The sequence below is a fragment of the Sciurus carolinensis genome, chromosome 14 (assembly GCF_902686445.1).
Source record: "Sciurus carolinensis chromosome 14, mSciCar1.2, whole genome shotgun sequence".
Classification (NCBI taxonomy): Eukaryota; Metazoa; Chordata; class Mammalia; order Rodentia; family Sciuridae; genus Sciurus; species Sciurus carolinensis.
Genome location: NC_062226.1, coordinates 6,906,849 through 6,933,403, shown reverse-complemented (window position 1 = coordinate 6,933,403; position 26,555 = coordinate 6,906,849). Strand labels below are relative to the sequence as shown.

Below are 26,555 nucleotides of genomic sequence, written 5' to 3'. Positions count from 1 at the left end.
CACCCAAAGATGCTGGGAAGTGAATGTGTTTGGCTGAAGTTTGAATTAAGACTACCTTGAGATGTAATGTTCCACAACTATTTTTTCACAGACCTCCAAACCCTTTTCTGCCAGAAGTCCTTTCTGATAACTGATGACTATCAGAACTCCATCCGCCCTACTTCTATCCTAAGATTTCCTCTTGTACATCATAATGTTCATTTTTTTTTTGTACTAGAGATTGAACCCAGGAGAGCTCTACCACTGAGCCATGTCCCCAGCCCTTATTTATTTATTTATGTATTGGTACTGGGGATTTAACCCAGGGGTGCTTTACCATTGAGCTATATCTCAGCCCCTTTTTATTTTTTTATTTTGAGACAGGGTTTCACTAAGTCCCTGAGGGCCTCACTAAGTCACTGAGTCTGACTTCAAACTGATAATTCTCCTGTTTCAGTCTCCCAGGTCACAGGGATTACAAGCATATGCCATTGTGCCCACCTTTACTTTTTATCTTGAGTTAGGGTTTTGTAAGTTGCTGATGGTCTTGCTAAATTGCCTGGCTAGCTTCCAATGCTGGATCCTCCTGCCTCAGCCTCTCAAGTCACTGATATTACAAGAGTGTGCCATTGTGCCTAACGATCTTTACATTTATGATGTCTATAGGACCTCTTTCTGTGTTTTTCCCCCATATTTTCGTTAATTAAGAATACAACTATCAGTAATTTTTACTAGTTTCCATGTTAATTTCTTATTTCCTTGCCAATAGTCTTTGGGCCTTGGAATACTGCTTTAATCATTTATTAATACTGTTAATTATATGATGATTAATATATAATCATAATTTAGTAATTTTCTTGAGGTAAACTGGAATAAACTTATCTATGAAAGCTCCTTTTGTAACTGTAAGATCAGTCAAACCACTATGAAGTATGTACTTTTACCTACTTTCAGTTACAAATTTGTGACTTCTAGTTTAGGGATTATCTTTTTAAAATATTTTTTGTTCAGAGCCCCATGGAGTTAGCTGTGACTTGTCAGAACTCTTTGGAAGAGCCAGATCCCTCAGAGCCAGTTGAAATCCAATTAAAAATCTGATTTGTAACATCCAGAGTCGTTTGCTAGAGCTGCACAGGCAGTGGGAATTGCTTTTGGAGAAGATGCGGGAGAAAGGAGTCAAACTGCTGCAGGCCCAGAAGTTGGTGCAGTATTTGCGGGAGTGTGAGGACGTGATGGACTGGATCAATGACAAGGTACATTTTGGGAGGGAAGATTTGAAGGTGGGAGTGGGACTACTGTGTCTCCAGCAGCTCTCTAGGGACCTTATATTCTGTAACTTAAATCAGAAACTGCACAAAAAACGTCCACTACAACTAATCTGTGTCTGCTTCTTGATAAGTTTCTGGGAACCTTTGCTATCAGCTGTGGGCTGTGACTCTGGCTCTTTTGTGGTCTTTGAATAGGAAGCAATTGTAACTTCTGAGGAGCTGGGCCAGGACCTAGAACATGTGGAGGTTCTACAGAAGAAATTTGAAGAATTTCAAACAGACCTGGCTGCTCATGAAGAAAGAGTTAATGAAGTGAGCCAGTTTGCTGCCAAACTCATCCAGGTAACTAGCAGTGTACTATGTGCTTCTCATAGCAGCAGCATGTTAACCTTTGAATATATTCAGAAGTAAATTTTGATGACCCCTAATTTTTAAGTGAGCAAGTCTTTATAAGCATATCCAGGAGTTTTGCTCAGATTTAAGTAAGTCAGGCCTCATACTGATTACTCCTAATTGAGAGCAAGCTTTTTAACTTGTGGCCTGGGGCAGGAAGGGCAGAGTTCATTTGATCTGTCTCCTCCACCCACTTTTGGGTGGGGTTGGGTGAAACTTTTATTGGGCTGCTGAAGTCTGGTCTCTGGGTTTCTCAGACAAGGGTGTGGTGGCAAATTCTTGGTAGGTGTTGGCAGAAGTCCACCACAGCCAATTGTTCCTCCCTTCCCTTTTATTTTTATTTTATTTAATTTTTAATTTTATGTTCGGTCCTAGGGATTGAGTTTAGGAGCGCTTTACTACTACTGAACTACATCTCCAGCCATTTTTATTTTTAATTTTGAAACAGGGTCTTACTAAGTTACACAGACTGGTCTCTGACTTGAAGTCCTCCTGCCTCAGCCTCCCAAGTCACAGATCACAGACATGGCCATCCCTTACTTTTTTTAAACAAATAAAAATGTTTTAAATTAGTTCCTTTTAGTTAATATACATCTCTTCCTTTTTATGGACACTTCCATGGGCTCTCTTGGGAGCCAGTGGGAACCTAGTAGTGAATGTGAATAAGATCTACAATACTAGCTGTGGAACCCTTAAGCAGGTGAGACAACATTTCCTCAGATTCCACTGTACAGTTCCATCAGCTGCTTTTTCATTCTTCGCTTCCTCTACAGAATTCAACTGCTCCAAAGTCATTAAATAGGAGAAAGTGGAGAGTATTTGCTTTGGGGACGGGGGCATAGATTTTAAATATATAGATGTGCTTCGTGGCTGATAATTGCCCCTTTTCTGTTCGGTGATTAATGAATAGCATTCTTCAGAAATACCTTACCCTTCCCCAGAGACAGTGTCCCTCCCCAGATCTTGAGCCATCCCAAGGTTGTGCTGGAGAACAGTCAGGCCAACCCCATGATCTCACAAGGGGATCCCCACACCCTGACATGCTTCACCTTATGTGAAGTAGTTATTTATTTGTTTGTTTGTTTGTTTATTGCTACTAAGGATTAAACCCAGGGGCACTTTACCACTGAGCCACATTCCCAGTCCTTTTAATTTTTATTTTGAGATAAGATCCTGTTAAGTTGCTCAGGCTATCCTCGAACTTGAGATCCTCTTGCCTCAGCCTCTTGAATTGTTGGGATTACTGGTGTTTGCCACCAAGCTGACACGTTATCTTTAATTAAAACAAAAGAAAATATGGACTTGGGTTGTGACTCAGTGGTAGAGTGCTTGCCTAGCATGTGTTAGGCACTGGGTTTGATTCTCAGCACCACATATAAATAAATAAGTACAAATAATGGTTCATTGACAACTTAAAAAAAATATAATACAGGAGGCTGAAGCATGAGGATTGCAAATCTGAGGCCAGTTTCAACAACTTAGACCCTGTCTAAAAAATGTATAACAATAATAATAAAATTTGGTTGTGGGGGAAGAAAACTTAACCTGTTGCCTGTTGTGTGAAGCCAGGAACAAACCTGTGAGCCCTGAAGATGTGTGTGGACAATAATGCTTAACAACCTTATAAACATTTGAGATACTAGATTTTCAAGGACATGGAGTAGTTGGGTATATTGATGGAGCTTGTACAGAGTTGGAGTCAAAGTGCCCAGTACTGCTGCACTAACCTCTTCGTAGACTAAGTAACTGCTACAAGGGACTGCTAACAGTTTCCCTTCTATGTAAGAGGAAACCAGCAATCACTTGAGCCCAACCGCATTTCACTTCATTTCCCATGGAAGACAAGTGTTTCTTCTTTCAAGACTTTCTTCATTATGATGAAGATTTGTCTACATATGTAGTTGGAGGAACCAATTCCAGGGTAATTAGTTGGAGGAGCCAGAGATGTCAGGTAAATCCATCCTCTTCCCTGTTCAGGAACAGCACCCTGAGGAGGAACTCATCAAGACCAAGCAGGATGAAGTGAACGCAGCCTGGCAGAGGCTGAAGGGACTGGCTCTTCAGAGACAGGGGAAGCTGTTTGGGGCTGCCGAGGTTCAGCGCTTTAACAGGTACCAACCCAGAGTGGGCTCTGGAGCATGGGTGTCACTTGGGAAGGGCTTAGGAAAGTCCATGGCATGTGCTGATAAATTGCAAGAGTTGACCAGTCTTGGTCTGTGTGGTTCTTGTTCTTGTGGAGAGTCATCATAACTGTGGGATAACAGGTGCTTCTATTCCATAGGGATGTGGATGAGACAATCAGTTGGATTAAGGAAAAGGAGCAGTTAATGGCCTCTGATGATTTTGGCCGAGACCTGGCAAGTGTTCAGGCTCTGCTTCGGAAGCATGAAGGTCTGGAGAGAGATCTTGCTGCTCTAGAGGACAAGGTTGGTTTTGAAAACAGCTGTTCCTGTAAATAAGTTACCAAAGGTTCTCAAGAATGGTTCTGACAGAGTGTGTTTCTAGGTCAAAGCCCTGTGTGCTGAGGCTGACCGTCTGCAGCAGTCCCACCCACTGAGTGCCACCCAGATCCAAGTGAAGCGAGAAGAGCTTATTACAAACTGGGAGCAGATCCGCACCCTGGCAGCAGAGAGACATGCACGGCTCAATGATTCATACAGGTGAAAATAATCTGCCAGTGTTTAAGAACTAGGATCATTTGACTCTATTATCCAGAGGGGAGGCAGAGTGAAGGGTCAGTTAGTTCTATGTACTACAACAGTCTTATAGACCCTGCCAGGTAACACCTACTAAGAAAATGCAGATCATTTTTTGGAAACTTGATAAAGTGTAGGATATATTTAGTGTTTATGACTTTATGTATTCTTCCATCCTTTCACTTCATTGTGGCTGATAGAAGTGGAAATATCCCCTTAGAGCATCATTGAAATATTCTATTATAAAAATTGAATAAATCAAGTATTGGAAAGGAAAAGAATGCTTCTTACTGACCTGAGGTTGACCCTGGGAATAAAAGTATAGTTAAAAATATGGGACATTGACCATCTGGGCAACATAGGGAGACCTTATCTCAAAAACAAAATAAGCAAAAAATGTGAGAAGATTGAGGGAGGCATTATAGTGATAGAAGCTGTCTCAAAGGATGGATTTAACCTCCTCTTGCTTTCCTTTCAGGCTAGATTGAGAGAATATTCTATTTCCCAGGACTATAGTTTGTATGGTTAGGCATCTGAGAATGTAGAGTTCAGAGCTTTAGGGAGGCCATCATCTTCCACTCCGGGACCTCCAGTGGCGGCATCTAATGATATACCTTTGGCTTCCCTAAGGCTTCAGCGTTTCCTTGCTGACTTCCGGGACCTCACCAGCTGGGTGACTGAGATGAAAGCCCTCATCAATGCAGATGAGCTTGCCAATGATGTGGCCGGAGCTGAGGCCCTGCTGGATAGACACCAAGAGCACAAGGTAATAGCAGGATCTTCTAGAAGTGAAAACATTAGCAGATATCGTGTCAGTACATCACTGGAAAGCCTGTGAGTTGAAATTATTGGGACATATTCCCAGGTGACTTTCATTGTAAGGCTTGTTGGTTTTACCTCTGGAGACCTGCTCTACCTGCTCCTAGAGTAGAAACCTGTGACCCATAAAAGCAGAGGTGAGCTTTGGCAAGGTAGAGGTGCCACTATTTTGCATATCCATCTCTACCATCTTTAAAAATGTATTTAAATACTGAATTTCATAGTTGATTTGAATAAATCTAAATTTCTTATTCTGATGTTTCACCAAAGTATATTCCATAGAAAACTACTTATATAAGATTCTTTTTTCCTACATTTTTTCTTTTTTTATATTGTAGATGGACAAGTTATCTTTTTATTATGGTGCTGAGGATTGAATCCAGTGCCTTACACATACTAGGCAAGCACTCTATCATTGAGCTACAATCCAAGCCCCTTATACAAGATCTTACTATGCTTTTTTTTTTTTTTTTTTGGGCGGTGCTGGGGATTGAACCCAGGGCCTTGGCACTCTACCAGCTGAGCTGTATCCCCAGCCCTCTATGCTTTACTTGAAAAGGGGGTAGGTTTTCTAACTAAAAATGAGTATAGGTACTTGGAAATAAATCTTACAAGAAAGTTATGCAGGACATTTGCGAAGAAAGTTATAAAACTTTGTTGAAAGATATTAAAGGAAAAGTTGAGTATGTTTTGTGTGTGTGTGTGTGTGAGAGAGATGCTGGGATGGAACCCAGGGCCTTGAGCATAGCAGTCAAGTGCTTTACTTCATCTATCCCAGTCCCTTTTTTTTAAATCAGATTTTTCAAATTTGCATCAGAAATTTTATTCCTGTGTGGGACAGAGTCCTTCCATCCCCAAAATGATATGCTGCCCTGGTGAGACCTAGAAAACTCTATCATCATCTGTAGGGAAGGAGTGAGAAAGATGTGCTCAGGACAGGGAAGACTTTGTAGTTCCCCAGCCTATTTATCTTTCCCTTCTCAACAGAGGAGAGCTACTCCTAGCTACTCCTATCATCCACTAAATCCCTTTAAGAAGAAAAAAACTATTTTAAAAAATACCAAACACCTCAAGTATTGAGGGGAAATGAGGTTTTGGGGTAACCAGTAGAAAAGGGATGGGAAAAGGAGCAGTGACCACTGCTTCTGCTGCAGGGCTTCCTTCCTTGCTGTATCCTGTAGCAACTGTGTGTCCACTTGGTCTGCTTGGCAACTGCACATAATGGACCACTGATCCCCGGAGGAAGCAGTTCTTCACTGATAATGTGAGGATATTTCTCAGGGTCTGTAACACTGCTGTCAGTTAGTTTAATGTTGGGGTACTGATCCATAGTTAATGGAGGATTCCACAGATGCTCAGGTCATTCTTGAGTTCCACAACCACAGCCTGGCCCACAAACGACTTGAAAAAGGAGTAGAAGAGCATGGTGCTGGTGCCACGCACTGCCAGCTGTGCCAGGAAGGAAAGGGTTGGGTACTGTGGGCTGGAGGCCCTGCGGGGAGGATTCAGACAGGTGCAAGGAAAGCGCTGTGAAAGCTGGAGCACTGACTGGGAGAGCAGGTGGGGTAGAGCCCAGAGGACCATGAAGTCAGGAAAAGGCTGTATTTTATTTTGAGTTGGGGTCTTACTAAATTTTAGTTTTCCTCAACTAGAACTTTTAGTTTTCCTGCCTCAGCCACCTGAGTAGCAAGGATCATAGGCATGTACCACCACGTCCAACTATACGGAGGGCAGTGGGTACTTATCTCTTGTCCCATACTGGGGATAGAACCCAGGGCCTCTCACATGCTAGGCAGCTGCGCTACTACTAAGCTACATCCCCAGCCCCTACGGGAGAACTGAATAGGCAGAATGATTTGCGTAATGCTTGGACGGAGTGGTCTCTTACAAAGATACAAATTCTCTGCAGGACCTGGGCATTCAATGAAATTTCAGTCAAAAGTCCAGCCAGGGGTGTATGTGTATGTGGAATAAATAAGCTGATTAAAAAAATATTTGGAAACAAAAAGTTCAAAAATAGCTAATTTTTTTTCTTTGTTTTTGTACTGGGGATTGAACATGGAGGCACTCTATCACCAAGCTACATCCCAACCTTTTTATTTTTTATTTTAAGTCAGGGTCTCACTGGCTCAGCAATTGAGATAGTTTTGAAGAACATGGTCGGGGAGGGAAGGGATTCACCCTACAAGGTACTAGAAAATCATAGTAAACAAATCCCTTTGTCATGTGGAAGACACATAGGCAGGTGGAAACCTGATGAATGACAGGTGGGGCTTACAGAGCCAGTGGAAAGGACTTCTCAGTCAGTGGTGCTTTCATGTTTGATGACCCAAACTGATATATGTGGTAGTCTGACTTGGAATGATTGTTTGAAATCTAGCAACTTATTTTTATTTTGCAAGTTGCTGGGAATAAACTACCTCTTTCTCTACAGGGTGAAATCGATGCTCATGAAGACAGCTTTAAGTCTGCAGAGGAGTCAGGTCAGGCCCTGCTGGCTGCTGGTCACTATGCCTCGGATGAAGTACGGGAGAAGGTGAGAGAGGGGCAAAGGGGCTCATGAAAAGGAAACCAGGCTCCCAAGGCTCTTATGTGACCCTCAGTGTCCAAAAGTGGCATTCACCATCATGAATGAGAACATGGCCCAAGCTTCTGCCTACAAAATAGCAGTTTTTCCCTTGAGAAATTTAAAAAAGTGTATGTATGTGTACAGTATGCTGATTGGTCCCAAGGACAACTTCTTTTTGGGACCTATGTGACATATTTCTTATTTAAAAGGGACTTTACAGAAAGCTAGTCTGGTTTCTATAGTTAGAGCAAAGAGGAAATAGGTGTTTACAACATGAATCTAGAGCATTCTTGAACAGATTTTATGAAGCATCCACTCAACTGACGTTTCTCAGTTGAGAGTTCCTTGGAGCCTTTTTGCTTCCACCTAGAAGTCTACTTGGCATTTTTACCTAAAATCATTTGTGATAATGTGACAATAAATTAATTCCAGGTTAATCAGAACAGGGCCATCCCTCTTACATTTAATGTACATGTACACAGCGCTCTATTTCTTGAGACAAGGCTTACACGTACAAGTGCGTGTAACTCCTTACCTTCTACAAATCAGAAAAGGGCCTGAAGGTTAGCATGAGTACTAGAATCCCCAGACAGTGCTGTGGCTGACCAGAAAGCATGAGGCTGACCTTGCTTCCTGTCCCTCAAGCTGACCATCCTCTCGGACGAGAGAGCCACCCTGCTAGAACTGTGGGAGCTGCGCAGGCAGCAGTATGAGCAGTGCATGGACCTGCAGCTCTTCTACCGTGACACTGAGCAGGTGGACAACTGGATGAGCAAGCAAGAGGTAACTGAGCAGAAGCCTTGCAAGCTTCTGGAACGAGGGCTGTGCCGACCACTTCTCTTATGGTTTGCTTAGTTTGTTTCAGGAACTCAGTGGCATTTCAGCTCTGATTCAAGCAGAGCCAGCAGAAGCCTGAGTAGGCTTCTGTTGGCTCTGCCAGCATCCCTCCCTGCTAAGATGGCAGGGCACTTGGAAAAGGCCCTATTTTTTTAGATTATTAGGATGTAAAACTTTCTACTGAAAAGGAGGGGGTTTTGTTCATTTGTTTTTGTTTTTCCCTTAGTACTCTTTTCTTTGGCCTCAGCAAGTTTTCTAGGGACTTGCTAAGTTGCTGAGTCTGGCCTTGAACTTGTGATCCTCCTGCCTCATCCTCCAGAGTTGCTGGGTTTACAGACATGCACCACTGCATCTGGCTTGAAAAGGAGGGTTCAGTTCTTAGAATTAGCATTTTGCGTAATCTAAATCTAAGAGCAGCATCAAAAGCTGTTTGAAAAAAGGTTTTAGTAGAATATGAAACAAGGATGTCACAGCAGTGTTGCTGACTTGGGTTTTGTTTTTACTTTTTTTGTTTTTTATGCTGGTGATTGAACCGGGCCTTACACATATGCTAGGCAAGCGCTCTAGCACTGAGCTACACCCTGAGCCCCACTGGAATGAATTTAAGTGAATCTGAGAGGACTTTAAACTTTCCAGAAGAGATCTCAGAGGTTTAAAGGCCATAGAATCATTTTTCTTCTTTTTGCATTTTGACCAAAATATCCTTCACTTTATTGTTTTTTTGTTTTTTTTTTTGCGGTGCTGGGGATCGAACCCAGGGCCTTGTGCTTGCAAGGCAACCACTCTACCGACTGAGCTATCTCCCCAGCCCTATCCTTCACTTTAGAGTCATAGAAGATCAAAGAATGGGATGTGATTCTAACTCTCATTTCTTTCTGTAAGGCATTCCTATTGAATGAAGACTTGGGAGACTCCTTGGATAGTGTGGAGGCGCTTCTCAAGAAGCATGAGGACTTTGAGAAGTCCCTTAGCGCCCAGGAGGAAAAGATCACGGTAAGATTTCTTATTGTCACGTCATCGTTAGAGTAACCAGGAATTTCTTCTTTTCCTAAAAGATTCCTGAGCCAATTTAATGAAGGGGCTTTGGGCAGGGACTCCTGGAGGTGCTTTAAAATCTCCTGAAAAATCCCATCTTGTGCAGGATGTAACAGCTTTATAGAAGGAATTCACTTACTTGATGTGTGTCTACAAATTGAGGTTTCCCTTTCACTAAAACTAGTTTTCTATTGAAAACACATCCTAGAAGCAAGAATTAGAAGGCTGTTAACCTTTGTCTGCTGCTTGTCGGGTCCTCATACTGTAGCTTATATCTCTAGGTTTAAATGCAGTGAGAAGTCTTATTCTCTCTGGCTAAAAATATCAAGCAAAACCTTCCAAATTATGGGAAAATATTGTCATTGTCAACTGTAGGGTGAACTTTGGCTCATGTTGAGGTTGGGGCATTTTGTGACCTGTCTAGAGGCAGGTGGAGGAATAGTGCTCACAGTGATAACTCTCCTCTTCCTTTCTAGGCACTGGATGAGTTTGCAACCAAGCTAATCCAGAACAACCACTACGCGATGGATGACGTGGCCACTCGCCGAGATGCTGTAAGTTCCAGGGTTTCTCATGCTCCTTCCTTGCTGTATGCAGATGTATCTTCAAAGACAGTCACTGCAGTCCAGCCTCTTGAGCTGCACATTTTTTTGGGAATAAGAACTGAAGATTCACAGGGCTCCCTGTCTTTCAGCTGCTGAGCCGCCGTAATGCCCTCCACGAGCGAGCCATGCATCGCAGGGCCCAACTTGCTGATTCCTTCCACCTGCAACAGTTTTTCCGTGATTCTGATGAACTCAAGAGTTGGGTCAATGAGAAGATGAAAACTGCCACCGATGAAGCCTATAAAGTAATATGCCATTAGCACTTGGGTAAACCAGTTGTGGCTAAAGAAGCAGGATTCCACAAACTGAACTATTTAACATAAACTGTTTTATGCAAACCCCCCCCCTTCATAAAGATAATTAGGGGGGCAGCTCAGGATAAGTTGACATATTCAGGTTTCAGAAAGGACCCTTTTCTCTTTCATTGGCAGGACCCATCCAACCTGCAAGGAAAGGTACAGAAGCATCAGGCTTTTGAGGCTGAGCTATCAGCAAACCAGAGTCGCATTGATGCCCTGGAGAAGGCTGGGCAAAAGCTGATAGACGTCAACCACTATGCCAAAGATGAAGTCGCAGCACGTATGAATGAGGTCATCAGTTTATGGAAGAAGCTGCTAGAGGCCACCGAACTGAAAGGTAGAAAATCTCATACTAGATGGTGACAGGAACATTTGGAGTAAGTGTTCTAGGGATATAAACCACCCAGGGAAGGAATGGAAATGATTTGGGGCATATGGAGCATGTCTTGTGCAGGAATTACTTGGGTCCTTGATGCTTTGCTGATTTGGTAAGTGCAATTGAATGTGCTGGTTGCTGGGGAAGCCAGAAAGGAATGAATTGGGCCTCATCAGTGAAAATCAGGGCTCATCTGTGAGCCAAGGGCATTTAATAATTCCCAAGTGCCCTTACTTTGTAGTGTTAGACTACTTTCCAGGTAGCTTCCTGTTTAGCCTCTAGGAGGTGGGGCAGACTGTGCACTTTAGGTTTTCTTGACCTTTGTGATGAAAGTGAAGCAGTAACTTAATGTTCTGACTCATAGTCCATCACCAGCATACCATGGTTCATGAGCAGTGTTGGTGGAAGGATCATGTAAACCAATAGACAGTTAAACTTACCTCTCTGGGCAGGAATAAAGCTTCGTGAAGCTAACCAGCAACAGCAATTTAATCGCAATGTTGAGGACATTGAATTGTGGCTGTATGAAGTGGAAGGTCACTTGGCTTCGGATGATTATGGCAAAGACCTTACCAATGTCCAGAACCTCCAGAAGAAGCATGCTCTATTAGAGGCCGATGTGGCTGCTCATCAGGTGGAGTATGAATTGGGCCTGGAGATGGGGCGGTAACTGTAGGGGTGACAGGAGGGAAGGGTAGCAAGAATCTTCAGTCAGGATGAGACAGGCACTGGGAGGGAGGGACATCTTCGGTTGTCTTAGGGAATGCTCTCAAATGAATTTACTTCTTCAAAGCTTTTAGGGAGCCTAAAGTGAGGGAAGGAGATGACAGAAAGAGTACTCTCGGGATGGGAAAAACACCATGTTGATTTTTCTTCATATGTGACAGAACCACACCCAAAGTAATAAAGTCAACCTAGGAGCATCCTCTGCATAGTCATGCAGCACTAGTTCAAGCTTTTAATGCTTTGTGCTCTCCTCGTCCCAGGATCGAATTGATGGCATCACCATTCAGGCCCGCCAGTTCCAGGATGCTGGCCATTTTGATGCCGAAAATATCAAAAAGAAGCAGGAAGCCCTTGTGGCTCGCTACGAGGCTCTCAAGGAACCCATGATTGCCCGGAAGCAGAAGTTGGCAGATTCTCTGCGTTTGCAGCAACTTTTCCGTGATGTGGAAGATGAGGAGACATGGATTCGAGAGAAAGAACCTATTGCCGCATCTACCAACAGAGGTCAGTGTTCCTCCAGCAGGTGGGATTCAAGCTGCGGAAGGGCTGTGCCGCAGTTGCATAAAGGGGACATATGCCAGAGGGAGCAAGGCCAGTTTTACTGCAGTAGAACCCTGGTATGAGCTGTGAGTGAGTTTCATGGTGGCTTCTCTTTTTGTGACTGGATGACAAGGGAATGGTTTCTGCTTTCAGGCAAGGATTTGATTGGAGTCCAGAATCTGTTAAAGAAACATCAAGCTTTACAAGCAGAAATTGCTGGACATGAACCCCGCATCAAGGCTGTGACTCAAAAGGGAAATGCTATGGTGGAGGAAGGTGAGTGGTTGTGGGCAGTGAGTGTGGCCTGCTCTGCTCTCCCCTCCTCCTGGTTGGTTACATATGTGGACTGCACACAGCAGACTGGACAGTGGAGCGAGTCTATCTCTGTTCCTTCCTAACCGTGTGATGTTGGCCAGACCTCGCCCTTGCTAAACCTGCATTTCTTATCTGTAAGACAGGGATGCAGTGGGGATGACAGTGCCTCTCGATGTAGCAGTGAGAATTAAATGAGCTCAACTGTGTAAAGAGCCTGGGAGAGCATTTGCAGGGAAAAGTCTCATAACTGAGAACTGTGGAACTGCTATTTTATTAGTGTTGCTAACTTCACTCATGCCTCCTTGGGTATCTGCTTCTTGTGGTCTAGGTAGAGTCATGGTTTAAGGAGGTAAAGGTTGGAAACTGAGCCCCTCATTAGAAATGTAATTATGACAGGGCACAGCTCCCCAAAATGTTGTAAGAAAATACCGTGAACACCCAGAAGCCTGTTGTCCTTCTTTGACGTGTCAGTACACTTTCTGTTTTCTGTTCTGCAGGCCATTTTGCAGCAGAGGATGTGAAGGCCAAGCTCAATGAGCTGAACCAGAAGTGGGAGGCACTGAAAGCCAAAGCCTCCCAGCGGCGGCAGGACCTGGAGGACTCGTTGCAAGCACAGCAGTACTTTGCCGATGCCAACGAGGCCGAGTCCTGGATGAGGGAGAAGGAACCCATTGTGGGCAGCACCGACTATGGGAAGGACGAGGACTCTGCTGAGGTAAGCTGGAGCTCAGGGGCATCACACCTGCCAGATAAAGAAGGCAGGTTAGAAGAGCTGATGGTGTAGGAAAGATGCAGCATCATGGCAGTTGTTTTTTAAGGTGTTTCAAAATTTGGCTTTTACTTTTTATTGTTGAAATTTAGTCATAACTAAAGGAGGGAGACATTTCCTATAACCTGCCTTCAACAATTAATGTTTGTCATTGTTGGGTCTGCTAGTCTGACCACCATATGCAAAGACATGCCTGTATTCATACCAGCATACACAATAAACATACTAACACACACGTGCAAACACACCAACACACAAACACATCAGCATGCTCACAGCCAATACACATGCAAACACCAACACATACCAGTATGTACACAAACACCAACATATGCAAACATATTAGCGCACACAAACACATTGACGTGCACACAACCAACAACACACATGCAAACACACCAATGCACACACACACCAACATATGCAAACACACAAACACACCACACATGCAAACAGACCATTTCACAGCAAACACCAGTATGTGTAGAAGCACACACCAAAGTGCATGCAAACACAAACACACACACTACCGTGCACATACACATAAACATGCAAACACACCAGCACACAAATACACTAACACACACACCAACAGGTGTACACATTGTTTGTTAAACTGTTTTTTTTTTGTTGTTGTTGTTGTTTTTCCCTGCTGTGGCTTTTCATTCATAAAGATCTGGATATAGTCTCCATACCTACCTCTTTTCTCACTAGCCTCTGGAAAACTAGAAAAAGTTGAGTGTTGAAATAAAATCCTCAGTAGCAGTGGGGAACAAGAAAGCACCAAATGTGGAGAGAGAGGGACAGTATATATAGCCTCTTGACTTGGTGGTGATGAATTCTTTTTCTTTTTTCTTTTTATTTTTTGATACTGGGGATTGAACCCAGGGATGCTTAACCACTGAGCCACATCCCCAACCTTTTTTTATATTTTGTTTAGAGACAGGGTCTCTCACTAAGTTGCTTCAAGCCTTGCTAAGTTGCTGAGGCTGGCCTTGAACTTGTGATCCTCCTGCCTCGGCCTCCTGAGCTGCTGGGATTATAGGTGTGCATCACCTTGCCTGACTGATGATCTCTTTCATACGATGGGAGGTGGATTCACAAATTTGTTCCGTATTATTCTTTATTCTTCTGTGTATTTCAAATACTACATAATTAAGTGGGTAAAAGCAGAGTAGAAGATTAAGTCATAATTAATATTTCCCAAAAGTAAATGTTTATCTTTATAAAGAGGGGAGAAACCAGGCATCCCAGTTACTTGGGCAGCTAAGGCAGAAAGATTGCAAGTTTGAGGCAAGCCTTAGTGAGAAACTGTCCAAAATAAAAAAGTCTGGGGACATAGCTCAGGTAGAGCACCTCTGGGTTCAATTCCCTGTACCAAGAAAATAAATGAGTAAAGAGGGGAGAGAGTGCAGGGCACAAGGCAGTCACATCTTTTTTTTTTTTTTTTTTTAATGTGTGTGTGTGGTACTGGGGATTGAACCCAGGGCCTTGTGCTTGCCAGGCAAGCACTCTACCACCTGAGCTATATCCCCAGCCCTGTCAGTCACATCTTGTGTGACTAAAATCTGCTTTCAGGAGGGTGGCATGTTGGGAGGCATGGAGGAGGGGCTGGACTGCATGACCTGTGTTCCACGTGTGATTCTGGTTTCAGGCTCTACTGAAGAAACACGAAGCGCTGCTTTCGGATCTCAGTGCCTATGGCAGCAGCATCCAGGCACTGCGGGAGCAGGCTCAGTCATGCCGGGTAAGTGTCTCATCAGTTCCAGGTCACTTGGGGCTTAGAGTGGGGACAGGGAAAGCTCTGGGGCCAGATACTGCCAGCAGATGTTATGGCTGTCAGCAACATTTTTGTGATATGAAGTTTTACAGTGAGGCAGTTTAACATGAGACTTTAAAAATATACCAAGCAGCTTATGTAAAATTTTATTGGTAGCTTCAGTGAAGAACTCTCATGAATGTTCGTGAACTTGGGGCAGAGTTGGATTCTGTCGTATGCTTAGGGGACACAACAGGGACGTCATTTAATTGTGTATGTTCTTCCTTTATATTTTCAGCAACAAGTGGCCCCCATGGATGATGAGACGGGGAAAGAGCTGGTCTTGGCTCTTTATGACTATCAGGAGAAGAGTCCTCGTGAGGTCACTATGAAAAAAGGGGACATTCTTACCCTGCTCAACAGCACCAACAAGGCAAGGCACAGAGACTGGCTGACACATGCACATCAGCACCACCACGCATGCTGTTGGGGGTCTGTGGGAGGTTAGAGTGTGAAGAAAGAGAGAGGAGGAGGGTGTCCTTTTGATCTCCCACTTACTGTACATTTGTGCAGTGTGAGTCATTGGGAAGGTCACTGAACATGTCCCCTGCGGTTAGTATAGTCGCACTCTCCGGAGTCGCTTTTTCACATCGAAGCTTTCCAGGTGGGATTCTTTCCCTTTTGAGCCACAATCTGCTGCTTTATAACTTGTATCCATTGTTTTTTTGGTTTTGTTTTTAATATTTATTTTAGTTGTAGGTGGACACAATACCTTTATTTTATTTTTATGTGGTGATGAGGATCAAACCCAGGCCCTCACGCATGCTAGGCGAGCACTCTACCACTGAGCCACAACCAGCCCACTTGTATACATTGTTGTTTTCCATATTGTATTACAATACCAGGGATGGAATGCAGGGCCTCTGCGTGCTAGGCAAATACCTGCCACTGAGCCATACCCACAGTACCTACCTGTTGTTTATGGTTTTGTTTTGTTTTTTGCAGTACTAGGGATGGAACCCATGGGTGCTCTACAACTGTTACATCTCCATAGCTTTTTATTTTTTATTTTGAGACAGGGTTTTACTAAGTTGTTGAGGCTGTCTTCAAACTTGATCCTCCTGCCTCAGCCTCCCAAGTCCTGGGATTGCAGGCATCCACCTCCATGCCCATCTCTGTTGATCATTAATCTAGACCTGCAGCTGCCTCAGCTTGGCAGGTTGTTGAAGAATGCTGAGATGTCACCCTTTAGGTTTTGTCTTCTTCAGGTTAAATACTGCCTGGTTCATTAACTCTCTTCCTTGACACATTCTGATTTGACAGTGTCCTTGAAGAGTGGTGCATGTTCTCTACTAATTACCTGATGGTTGTCAAAGGATCCTGTCTCCTATCGTGGTTAGGTCCGGAGAAGCATTTGGGGGCATTATGAAGAACCTCCTTATTCCCTCACTTAGCTCATTCTCATTATGAGTGTTTTTGTTATGGTTTACAGTACTGGGAATTGAACCCAGAGCCTTGCACATGCTAGGCAAACACCATACCACTGGGCCCTTTTTTTATTTAAAGATAGAGTTTGTAATATTGAGGATTAAACCCAGGGTTTCACAAATGACTGGGCAAGTACTCTACCACTGAGCTGCATCCCCAGTCTATTTTGTTTTATTTTTATGTATTTTTCTAGTTTTGTGTGTATGGAATATATATGAACAAAATTGTTTTGTTTCTTTCAAAATAGAAATTCACCACATTTTTTTTGTTAGAGTTTTATACTTATACATAGTATTTGGGTTTATCCTAACAATTTATCTATTTTTACAGTACTAGGGATTGAATCCAGGGCACTCTACCACTGAGCTACATCCCCAGACCTTTTTTATGTTTTATTTTGAAATAGGGCCTCACTAAATTGCCCAGGCTGGCCTCAAATTTACAATCCTACCTCATCCTCCCATGTCACTGGGATTACAGGCATACCTCACCACTCCCAGCTCTGGCTCTTTTGAAATTTTATTTGAGTCAGATGTGCAAGCCTGTAATCCCAGCAACTCAGGAGCTGAGGCAGGAGGGTCACAAGTTTGAGACCAGCCTCAACAATTCAGCAAGGCCCTAAGCAACTTAGCAAGACCCTGTCTCAAAATAAAAAGTAAAAAGGAGCCGAGTGCAGTGGTGCATGCCTGTAATCCCAGCATCTTGGGAGGCTGAAGCAGGAGGATTGGGAGTTGAAAGCCAGCCTTAGCAATTTAGTGAGGCCCTAAGCAATTGAGGGAGACCTGTCTCTAAATAAAATACCAAAAAAGGGGGGGGCCGTGGCTGGGGATATGACTAGGGGTTAAATGCCCTGAGTTCAATCCCTGATACAAAAAAAAAAAAAAAACGTAAAAAGGGCTAGGGATGTGGCTCAGTGTTAAAACTCCCCTGGATTCAATCCCTAGTACCAAAAATAAGTAAATAATGCCAGGCGCTGTGGCATATTCCTGTAATTCCAGCTGCTCAGGAGCCTGAGGCAGGAGAATCACAAGTTTGAGGCCAGCCTCAGCAACTAGTGAGACCTTATCCCAAAATTTTAAAAAACTTTAAAAAGGTATAGTGATATGGCTCGGTAGTTAAGTGCCCCTGGGTTCAGTCGCTGGTACCACCCACCCCAGTAAGTAAGTAAGTAAGTGAGTGAAGTAAGTAAATAAATAAATACAGTAAAACTTTTGTTTCAGATGGTCTTGCTAAATTGTTTAGACTGGCCTTAACTTGCCACCTTCCTGCCTTAGCCTCCTGAGTAGCTGAGATGATAGGTGTGCACTGTCACGACACCTGGCCACAACTGAGTTGCTTTTGATGTTTGCAGTACTCAGGATTGAATCCAGGAGCGCTCTGCCACTGAGCTTCATTCCCAGCCCTTTTTATTTTTTATCTTGGGACTAGGTCTTGCAATGTTTCCTAGGCCTGTCTGGAACTTGTAATCATCTAGCCTCAGCCTCCTAGCTACAACTGAGGTTTTTATTCAATTTGATTCTGACTTTCTCAAAGTTATGTGGATACTTGGTGAGTGACTGCAGTGTTGGACAGACCAGTTTTGGAGTTTAAGCAAAGGGAAGCGTGTCTGGCATTCCTACTTCGCCTGTGACTCTATGCATGTTGGTGCACAGTGACTGATTATGTTACAGCCTTCTTAAAATGCTCAGAGCTCTTTTACACGTATATACCACACACATGCGTGCACATAGATACACAGACCTACATGGGTTCTCTCTCAGGAAAGGAATATGCTTTCACTTCTCTTCCTTCTTTCTTTTAGGACTGGTGGAAAGTGGAAGTGAACGATCGTCAGGGTTTTGTGCCAGCTGCATATGTGAAGAAGCTGGACCCTGCCCAGTCAGCGTCCCGGGAGAACCTCCTAGAGGAACAGGGCAGCATAGCACTGCGACAGGAGCAGATCGACAACCAGTAAGGGGCACACACTTGGCACCAAGGGCCAGATATCACTCAGGGTTTGGTCTGTCCCACACAGGTGTAGGTGGAGTCCTGAGGCCTCTGGAGCCAGTCTGCCTTCTTCCTCTTGCTTTCCCCAAGTCACTTTTAACCTACCCACCTCCCTGTTTGAGCCTCGAATCCCTGACTGATACCTTAATCTCCTGTGTTTTGTTTTTCTCCTGTTTGCGAATTTCTTTTTCTAAGTGGCAGTTTTCTAAACATTGCCGTCCTAACCTTTCTCTTGTGGTTCAAGATGCTTTTTGAAATAGCTTTTCAGATTTTTCACCCCTTGGATGTGCCTCCCCCTTTGGATGGCTGCCTAGAGAACTTTTCTCTCTACCATGGTTTTGTGTTCTAAGGATGGTGTTTATTTTTTGTGAACTGTCTCTGTCCTCATTATCATAGTTAAGCCACCACGCTGACTTGTGCCCTCCCTTAGGGCATATCTTACTCTTAACGAAATCAACAGCTTTAGATGCTTGGGAAGCATCCAGAAAATGCATTCCCACTAGAGTTTATAATAATGGAACTCGTGTGACCATAATGGTTCTTGGAAAAGCTAGGAATTATTTGTGTATGTACGGACTCTTAGTGTTGAGATAAGGAGAAATTTGGATTCATGTTCTTATCAGCAGCCTGGGTCATTAATACAAGAGTAGAAACATTGGTTATATATTTGGTTATATATATGTAGCTAAACTGACTGTTATCAATCAGTAAAATTTCTTTCTAAGTGTGTTTTGTTCCCGGGCTTTGTTCTGTGAAGTTAATTGTGTTTGCAGTACAGGAAAGCCTGCCTAAATCATGGCAGACATGTCAGGAAGATGAAGGTGAACTAACACTGATTTAAATTTTCCTGCTTCTTCCCTACTGTCATTTCATTCATGGCCTGGACTGCTTCTAAGAGCTTTTGAATGACTCCTTAATTTTCCCCACTGTAAGCGTCCATCATCATGGCACCAGTTGGAGCTGCCACTCACTTTTCATCCCTGTGGATTAATCCCACTAATTTGTGCATGCTTTTGCTGTACCCCCTCTGTGCAGGACACGCCTAACTAAGGAGGCCGGCAGTGTATCTCTGCGTATGAAACAGGTGGAAGAACTGTGAGTAGGCCAAGAGCCTCGCTGGGCTCCCTGTATCCACTGCTAGCCTGTCCATCTTCCCTCTGCCGCTTCTCTCCAAGGCACTGTTCATCTAGGAAGCTGAGGTGGTGGGAGGGGCCGGCGTCTGTGCAGCAGCTTTGCTGGCAGGGGAGAGGATTCGGTGAGCTGTACCTGTGGATGACTGCTGCTCTCCTAGGTTGCTTTATGTGCAGCTGTGCGTTCAGAGTGGTGTCTGGTCCCCTGCTGTCGGTCTCCTGGCGCACCAGCCACCGTCAGCAGCCAACGGGAAGGCGAGCCTGTGGAATCCTTAGGATGGAGGAGGTTGAATGGCTGGCTCTCTTAGAGGGCCTGCATTTTATGTAACTCACTGCTTTTTTAGTTCTGTGTGGGAAGCTTAGATTTAATGGTGATTTTTAGATTATTTTCAAACTTTCAACTTAGATTTTTAATCATTTGTCATTCTCATGTCTCTAAAGAGAGTAGGAGTTCAGCTTTTCGTACTTTAGTTCCCAAGGGTTAGAATTGTCTCTGATTCTTAAGATTTCCTGTAGCAAAATGGTACTCTACCTGATTGTCCTTCTAAAGTTGCTGTGACATTCTGAAAAACAAGTATGTAATTTTAGAAATGTCCTGCTGATCCAAAGATATGGACATCTTATGAGTTTGTTTTAAAGTTAAGTGTACCTTCTCTTACCTGGGGGCTGCTTGGAGAATTATAAAAAAATGAGAAAAGCCCTCTGTATGTATTATGCAAAGTCATCTCATCTCTCTGCCGTAGTCACATGAACCCTGTGTTTCCATGCTCAATGCTTGGTTTCAGTTGTCTGGTCGTGATGTTGGAAGTGCAGAATTGGCTTGGGATGTGTGTGCCTGGCTGTCGTGGCCACCTGGTTGTGAACACTACAGGGTGTGCTCATCCCCAAGGCTGCAGTGTGGGTGCTTGGAGTCCTCATCCATGCATTCTGATCCTTTGTCACCAGGGCACCATCTTTACCTACTCATGCCTTGAATCACGTCTCGGAGACACCTAGTGTTTGCATTGTGTTCTCATCACTAGTACTTACCATCTAACTGCTTCCTGCCCTTCTTGTCACCCTCTTGACTTACATCAGATATCACTCTCTGCTGGAGCTGGGTGAGAAGCGGAAAGGCATGTTGGAGAAGAGTTGCAAGAAGTTTATGTTGTTCCGTGAAGCAAATGAGCTGCAGCAGTGGATCAACGAAAAGGAAGCTGCTCTCACAAGCGAAGAGGTCGGTGCAGACTTAGAGCAGGTCGAGGTGCTGCAGAAGAAGTTTGACGACTTCCAGAAGGTATGGGAAGTCTCACAGCTGAGCTGGGAAAACCTCTCAGACTGGTCCTCTTGATTTTTTTTTTTTTTTTTAATTGGGATGAAAATTCTATAGATTATGTTCCACCATCTATGCAGATTATAATTCACTATAACTTTTGGGGTTTGTTTGTAATGCTGGGGTTTGTGACTATTTTTAAATGACATTAATAGCTTTCTTTGCACTAAATTAGTTTCAAGTCAAAATACGCTATTTTTTTTCTTCATGTTCTTTTTTAAAATTTTTTTATTGTTTGTTCTACTTAGTTATACATGACAGCAGAATGAATTTTTATTCATTGTACACAAATGGAGTGCAACTTTTAATTTCTCTGGTTGTATGCAATGTAGAGTCACACCATTCATGTAATCATACAGTATATAGGGTAATGATGTTTGTCTCATTCCACCATCTTTCCTTCCCCCTGCCCCCTCCCCTCCCCTTCATGTTCTTTTAAGAACTTTTCTAAGGGTCCTGCTCAGTGGTAGAGGGCGTCCCTAACATGTACAAAGTCCTGGCTTCAGTCACCAGCAAACTGCCTCCCTACCCCCCCAAAATAAAGCTCTAAACCTGAAATGCAGAAAGATTTGCATGCCCGCCATGATGTAATCCTAGTGGCTTGGGAGGCTGAGGTAGGAGGATCACAGGTTTGAAGCCAACCTCAGCAACTTAGCAAGGCTGTAAGCAACCTAGTAAGACCCTGTCTCAAAAAAAAAAAAAAAAAAAAGTGTGTATATATATTTTCTTCTTTTTCTTTTTTCCTACTGGGATTGAACCCAGGGGCCTCTACCCCTGAGCTACCTCTCCAACCTGTTTTATCTTTTATTTTGAGACAAGGTCTCACTAAGTTGCTTAGGACCTTGCTAAACTGCTGTGGCTGACCTTGAACTTGAAGTCCTCTTACCTCAGGTTCCCAAATTATTGAGATTATAAACAGGTGTCATGGTGCCCAGCTTGATTTTTTTTTTTTTTTTTTTTTTTTTTTTTTTTTAAATGAGGTAAATTTCACATAACAAAGTTAACCATATTAAAGCATATGATTTGATGGCATTTAGTACATTCATGATGTTATGTAACTACCACCATTATATAGTTCCAAGACAGTATCACCTGGAAAGAAAACCACATGAAGCAGTTACTGGCCATTTTTCCCAATGCTCACAAGCCCTAGCAACAAATGTGCTTTTTTTGTTTGGTTTGGTGCTAGGGCTGGAGTCCAGGGCAAGCATTCTACCATTGTTCTTTTTGTCTGGATTTTTTTTTTTTTTTTCCTTAGTTGTAGGTAGACATAATACCTTTTTTATTAATTTATTTTTATGTGGTGCTTGAGGATCAGACACAGTGCCTCCCATGTGCTACACAAGTACACTACCACTGAGCTACAGCCCCATCCCCTATATCCCCTATGTCTGGATTTTCTTATTCTGGACACTTCATATAAATGGAATCATGTGATTTTTTTTTTTTATGACTTTTTTTTTTTTTTAATGTGTTTTTAAGGTTCATCCTTATAGCATGTATTGGTATTCCATTCCTTATTATTGCTGAAAAATATTCCATTGTATGATTTAGCACATAGTTTTCTTATATTCTTCAGTTTAAGAGTATGCTTATAAACAATTAAATGTGGGAGGATGAGCCAGGTGTGGTGGCACCTACTTATAATCTCAGTGACTTGGGAGGCTGAAGCAGGAGGATCACAAGTTCAAAGCCAGCCTCAGCAATTTAGCAAGACCCTGTCTCAAAAAAATGGAAGACTGGGGATTTGTTGCTCACTGATTAAGGGCCCCTGGGTTCAATTCCCAATATTAAAAAAAAAAGTGGGAGAAAAATTTCTCTCTCTCTCCTCTGTTTGCTATTCATTAAACTTTAATCACATTTTAACACTGTTTTTGCCTTTAATAATATTTTTTAAATCTACATTTGAATTGAATAATAGTTTAATCAAGTAAATTTGAGACAGACTGCTTCAAATACCCTATTATTTTTCCCTTGATAACTGCAGTCAGGATTTCCTGCCCCAGACCCCACAAGGAGTAGAGAAAACAATTCATAGGAGCACACTTTCCTAGGCTTAAGCTATTTTTGTGAATATCCATGACCCTCTTCTCCCTTGACTTGATGTTGTGAGTTTAGTTATGGTAGCTTTTGCTTTAAAGGATCTGAAGGCCAATGAGTCCCGGCTGAAGGACATTAACAAGGTGGCTGAAGACTTGGAGTCTGAAGGTCTGATGGCAGAGGAGGTACAGGCTGTGCAGCAGCAGGTGGGTGGCTTTATCTTGAAACCAGGCGTTGCTGCCATGCAGGAGCAATGTGCTTCTTCTCCACCCTTCAGAGCCCCACACGTGGCATTTCAGAGTACAGATGGGCTTGAATGGAGGTGTGTCCTATGTGTGCCCTAAACTTCCTTGGGCCACTATCCCTCACTCTTCATCCAGTGGGGGGACTCCTGTGTTCTCCTAAGTCCATTAAATGCTGTGAAAGTTGTGGAATGTTTGCATAACCCTTAATTAATGGCAATTTCATGAGTTACTTAAATAAATAAAAGGTTTTGCATATAAATACTGACTTGAAATTCTGCTGGCCAGTGGGCTAAGCATTCTAGTCTGTCTTTTGTTACTTTCTCCTGTATCTTTTTCTGACAGTATTGAATGTTCTGAGAGGTTTTATTTCCTGTGAAGATAAAATTGGTTTCTCTCTCTCTTTAGGAGGTGTATGGCATGATGCCCAGGGTAAGTCAAGGGAGCTCTGTGTGGGACTTGGACATGAGGAGGTGGTAGATCCTGGGAAGAACGTAAAGTCAAGAGCTGCTTCTTGAGGATTTCTGTTCCTGAACGTCAGAGATCCTTTCATGTATAAAAATCTATGGAAAAGAAACTCCAGATGTTGATTTTTTTTTTTTTTTTTTTTTTAGTTGTAGATGGACACAATACTTTTATTTATTTTTGTGTGGTGCTGAGGATCAAACTCAGTGCCTCACCTGTGCTAGGCAAACGCTCCACCACTGAGCTACAACTCCAACCCTCTCCAATTCTACTAGATAAAAAATTTGGAATTTTTCTACTTATTTACATAATTCCTCCCCAAAGCCTTGGGTTTTGTTGCTAGATGGTGATAAGCCCTAAGAGAGTGATGCTGTTTTGTTCATTAATCTGTGAACTCCCTTGGGAAAGCTAGCGTCGCTGGCAGGAGTGCCAGGTGTTAGGTGGTTCTGTACCTGCCTGCACGCTGCCTTAACTGCTCTTTCTTTGACTAGGATGAAACGGATTCCAAGACAGCCTCCCCATGGAAGGTAAGGACTTCTTTGCAAGTTATTGTTTCTAAGAGTTTTGCAGGAACATACAACTTTTCATGTCCTTTTCTGGTGTGCTTTTTTTCTGAGTATTCTGCTTTTCTCTGAACTCATTTGGGCTGGCTTTTTTTTTTTTTTTTTTTTTTTTTTTTTTTTTTTTTTTTAATTAAGTTGTTGATGGACCTTGATTTTGTTCATTTATTTATATGCAGTGTTGAGAATCAAACCCAGTGCCTCACACATGCTAGGCAAGCACTTTACCATTGAGTCACAACCCCAACCCTGGGCTGGCTTCTTTCTGACTTTGGTATTGTGTTCTGTCATTCTCTGGAAATGTGATATGTGATACACAGAAACAAAGTGCTTGTGTTTGGGTGCTTAGAGTGGGCAGATGCTGTTCGTGCCAGAGTGCACTTTAAAGGGGCAGCCCAACATCGGACTGGTAGGATGGTGGTCCAAGAGAAGTGATATAAACACAGAAATGACTGAGAACAGAAAGAGAATAAACCTCCCCCCACCACCAGTCATCATCTGTCTTAATATTTTCTTCCTGTGACCTAAGAAAGTCTTGCTGTTGTTAGGCTCAGGGACCTACACCTATAATTCCAGCTACTGCAGAGGCTGAGGCAGGAGGCCAACCTCAGCAACTTGCTAAGACTCTGTCTAAAAAAGAAGAAAAGGCCTGGGAGTGTAGCACACATACACACCCACATCACACACAGAAGTGGGATTAGGTGGAGTCTCAATTCTAGCATCATCTTGCCTCCTGACCCAGCTCGTGGGACTCTTACCACTTGAACTGTGGGCAAGTTTTGCAGATTTCTCTTTTATTCTTTATTTCTGGTGCTAGTAATTGAACCCAGGGGTGCTTAACCCCTAAAGCACATCCCCAGCCCTTTTTTGTATTTTATTTAGAGACAGGGTTTTGTTGAGTTGCTTAGAGCCTCACTAAGGCTGGTCCAAACTTGTAATCTTCCTGCCTCAGCCTCCCAAGTCACTGGGATTACAGGCCTGTGCCACTGTGCCTGGCTAGATTTCTGCTTTTAAAAGTACATCTACCTGGGATAGGAAGAAAGCTTCAAGACCTAAACCCAAATGCCTCTCGCCATTCACTTTTTGCTCCCATTTTCACCTTCACTGTCCTCCTATCTGCCCTCTTCTGGGGACTCACCCACCAACTGTGGGGTTCATTCACTGTCTCTGACTCCTCTCTGTCATTAAATAGACTCAGTTGAGGGGTAGGGGCTTTTTTTTTTTTTTTTTTTTTTTTCTGATTCAACTTTTTTCAATTTTAGTTTTTCTCATATAATAAAAATTGATGGTGACTTGAATAGGTGACAGTTACTTATCTGACCACTTGACAGTTTCCTGACACCACAGTGGTTTGTTTGTTTTTAGAAATGTGCTTAGAGATCTTTCTGAGAGGGTTAGGGACAGTGGACCTGCACACACCCACATATCACATGCATGTCACCTGGTAGGAGTCATGGGCCATGGTGAGCTTACTCGCCTACATCCAAGCTCAGCTCTGTCCTTTCTGATGATGTACTTGAAGGAGTATGTGCCAGGTGGTTTCTTTCACATAAATTGGGTGAGCTCGGTAGTCCAGTGGGAACTTAAAGATTTTTTAGAAATGAGAACAAAGCTAATTCACTGACTTAATCCTTTTTCTTTTGGCAAAGCTGTTGCCCTTCCTTCAGGAAGATGCCGTTGGAGGGAACAGTAGCCCTGTAGCTGTGTCAGACATCAGGTTGATTTTTTTTTAGTACACCTCACTGTTTGAACAATCTCAGCTGGCAACAAATGTTAAATTGAGTGTTTTCCAGAATGTTCTATAACAAGGACAAGTTTAAGGCACTAATTAATCTTTGAGCTGTTTTTTTCTGTCCAACCAGCTGTTAACAATGTGGTTTTCACAGACTGGGATGTAGCTCAGTGGCAAAATGTTTGCCTCACATTCATGAAGCTCTGGGTTTAATCCTCAGTTCCAAAAAAGACAACATGGTTTTCATCATTCTCTTTTCACTCTTCCTTGCATCAGTTTAATCATGGAACTGGACCTGACTGTACACTGTGACTCTTCTCATGCCTTTCTCAGGTTGATAGCTTTTATTAATACTTCTGTTCTGAATGTTGCCACTATCCATTTAAGATGGTTTGGGTTGACCATTGGACCTATTCGGTGGCACTTGAAGCTCAGATCTCTGTCTCTTACTGGCAGAAGCTTGATTCTTTTTTCTTCTGCTCTCTTCCTTATATAGTCTGCTCGTCTGATGGTTCACACTGTGGCCACCTTCAATTCCATCAAGGTAAGAAGCAGTGACCAGCTGTGCTGGCTCCTCCCCTGCTTTCCTTCACTACCTTCCTTTCCTGTATATAG

At 43.1% G+C, this 26,555-nt stretch overlaps 1 protein-coding gene, 1 non-coding gene and 1 pseudogene across 10 annotated transcripts in view; 1 reads left to right on the top strand and 2 right to left on the bottom strand.

Annotated features, from left to right (window-relative positions):
* Sptan1 (spectrin alpha, non-erythrocytic 1) overlaps window positions 1-26,555 on the top strand; it is a 68,840-nt gene that overhangs the window by 17,282 nt on the left and 25,003 nt on the right. For 6 of the 9 annotated variants that reach the window (XM_047525266.1, XM_047525264.1, XM_047525270.1 and 3 more), the window contains exons 4-28: window positions 1,092-1,232; window positions 1,443-1,589; window positions 3,618-3,751; window positions 3,922-4,066; window positions 4,146-4,300; window positions 4,967-5,102; window positions 7,590-7,691; window positions 8,370-8,507; window positions 9,444-9,554; window positions 10,073-10,150; window positions 10,291-10,446; window positions 10,633-10,837; window positions 11,329-11,510; window positions 11,863-12,106; window positions 12,296-12,418; window positions 12,955-13,172; window positions 14,881-14,973; window positions 15,284-15,418; window positions 18,275-18,423; window positions 19,495-19,554; window positions 20,667-20,865; window positions 23,043-23,147; window positions 23,592-23,615; window positions 24,140-24,175; window positions 26,437-26,484. In XM_047525266.1, coding sequence (XP_047381222.1) covers window positions 1,092-1,232; window positions 1,443-1,589; window positions 3,618-3,751; window positions 3,922-4,066; window positions 4,146-4,300; window positions 4,967-5,102; window positions 7,590-7,691; window positions 8,370-8,507; window positions 9,444-9,554; window positions 10,073-10,150; window positions 10,291-10,446; window positions 10,633-10,837; window positions 11,329-11,510; window positions 11,863-12,106; window positions 12,296-12,418; window positions 12,955-13,172; window positions 14,881-14,973; window positions 15,284-15,418; window positions 18,275-18,423; window positions 19,495-19,554; window positions 20,667-20,865; window positions 23,043-23,147; window positions 23,592-23,615; window positions 24,140-24,175; window positions 26,437-26,484 — 3,264 coding nt within the window. The remainder of the gene's footprint in view (window positions 1-1,091; window positions 1,233-1,442; window positions 1,590-3,617; window positions 3,752-3,921; window positions 4,067-4,145; window positions 4,301-4,966; window positions 5,103-7,589; window positions 7,692-8,369; window positions 8,508-9,443; window positions 9,555-10,072; window positions 10,151-10,290; window positions 10,447-10,632; window positions 10,838-11,328; window positions 11,511-11,862; window positions 12,107-12,295; window positions 12,419-12,954; window positions 13,173-14,880; window positions 14,974-15,283; window positions 15,419-18,274; window positions 18,424-19,494; window positions 19,555-20,666; window positions 20,866-23,042; window positions 23,148-23,591; window positions 23,616-24,139; window positions 24,176-26,436; window positions 26,485-26,555) is intronic. The other 3 variants (XM_047525273.1, XM_047525272.1, XM_047525268.1) reach the window with 1 other exon arrangement.
* On the bottom strand, window positions 6,054-6,580 carry LOC124964746 (U6 snRNA-associated Sm-like protein LSm2; annotated as a pseudogene).
* Trnaa-ggc (transfer RNA alanine (anticodon GGC)) lies at window positions 14,688-14,761 on the bottom strand. Its single transcript has one exon. It is a non-coding gene; the product is annotated as a tRNA-Ala (tRNA).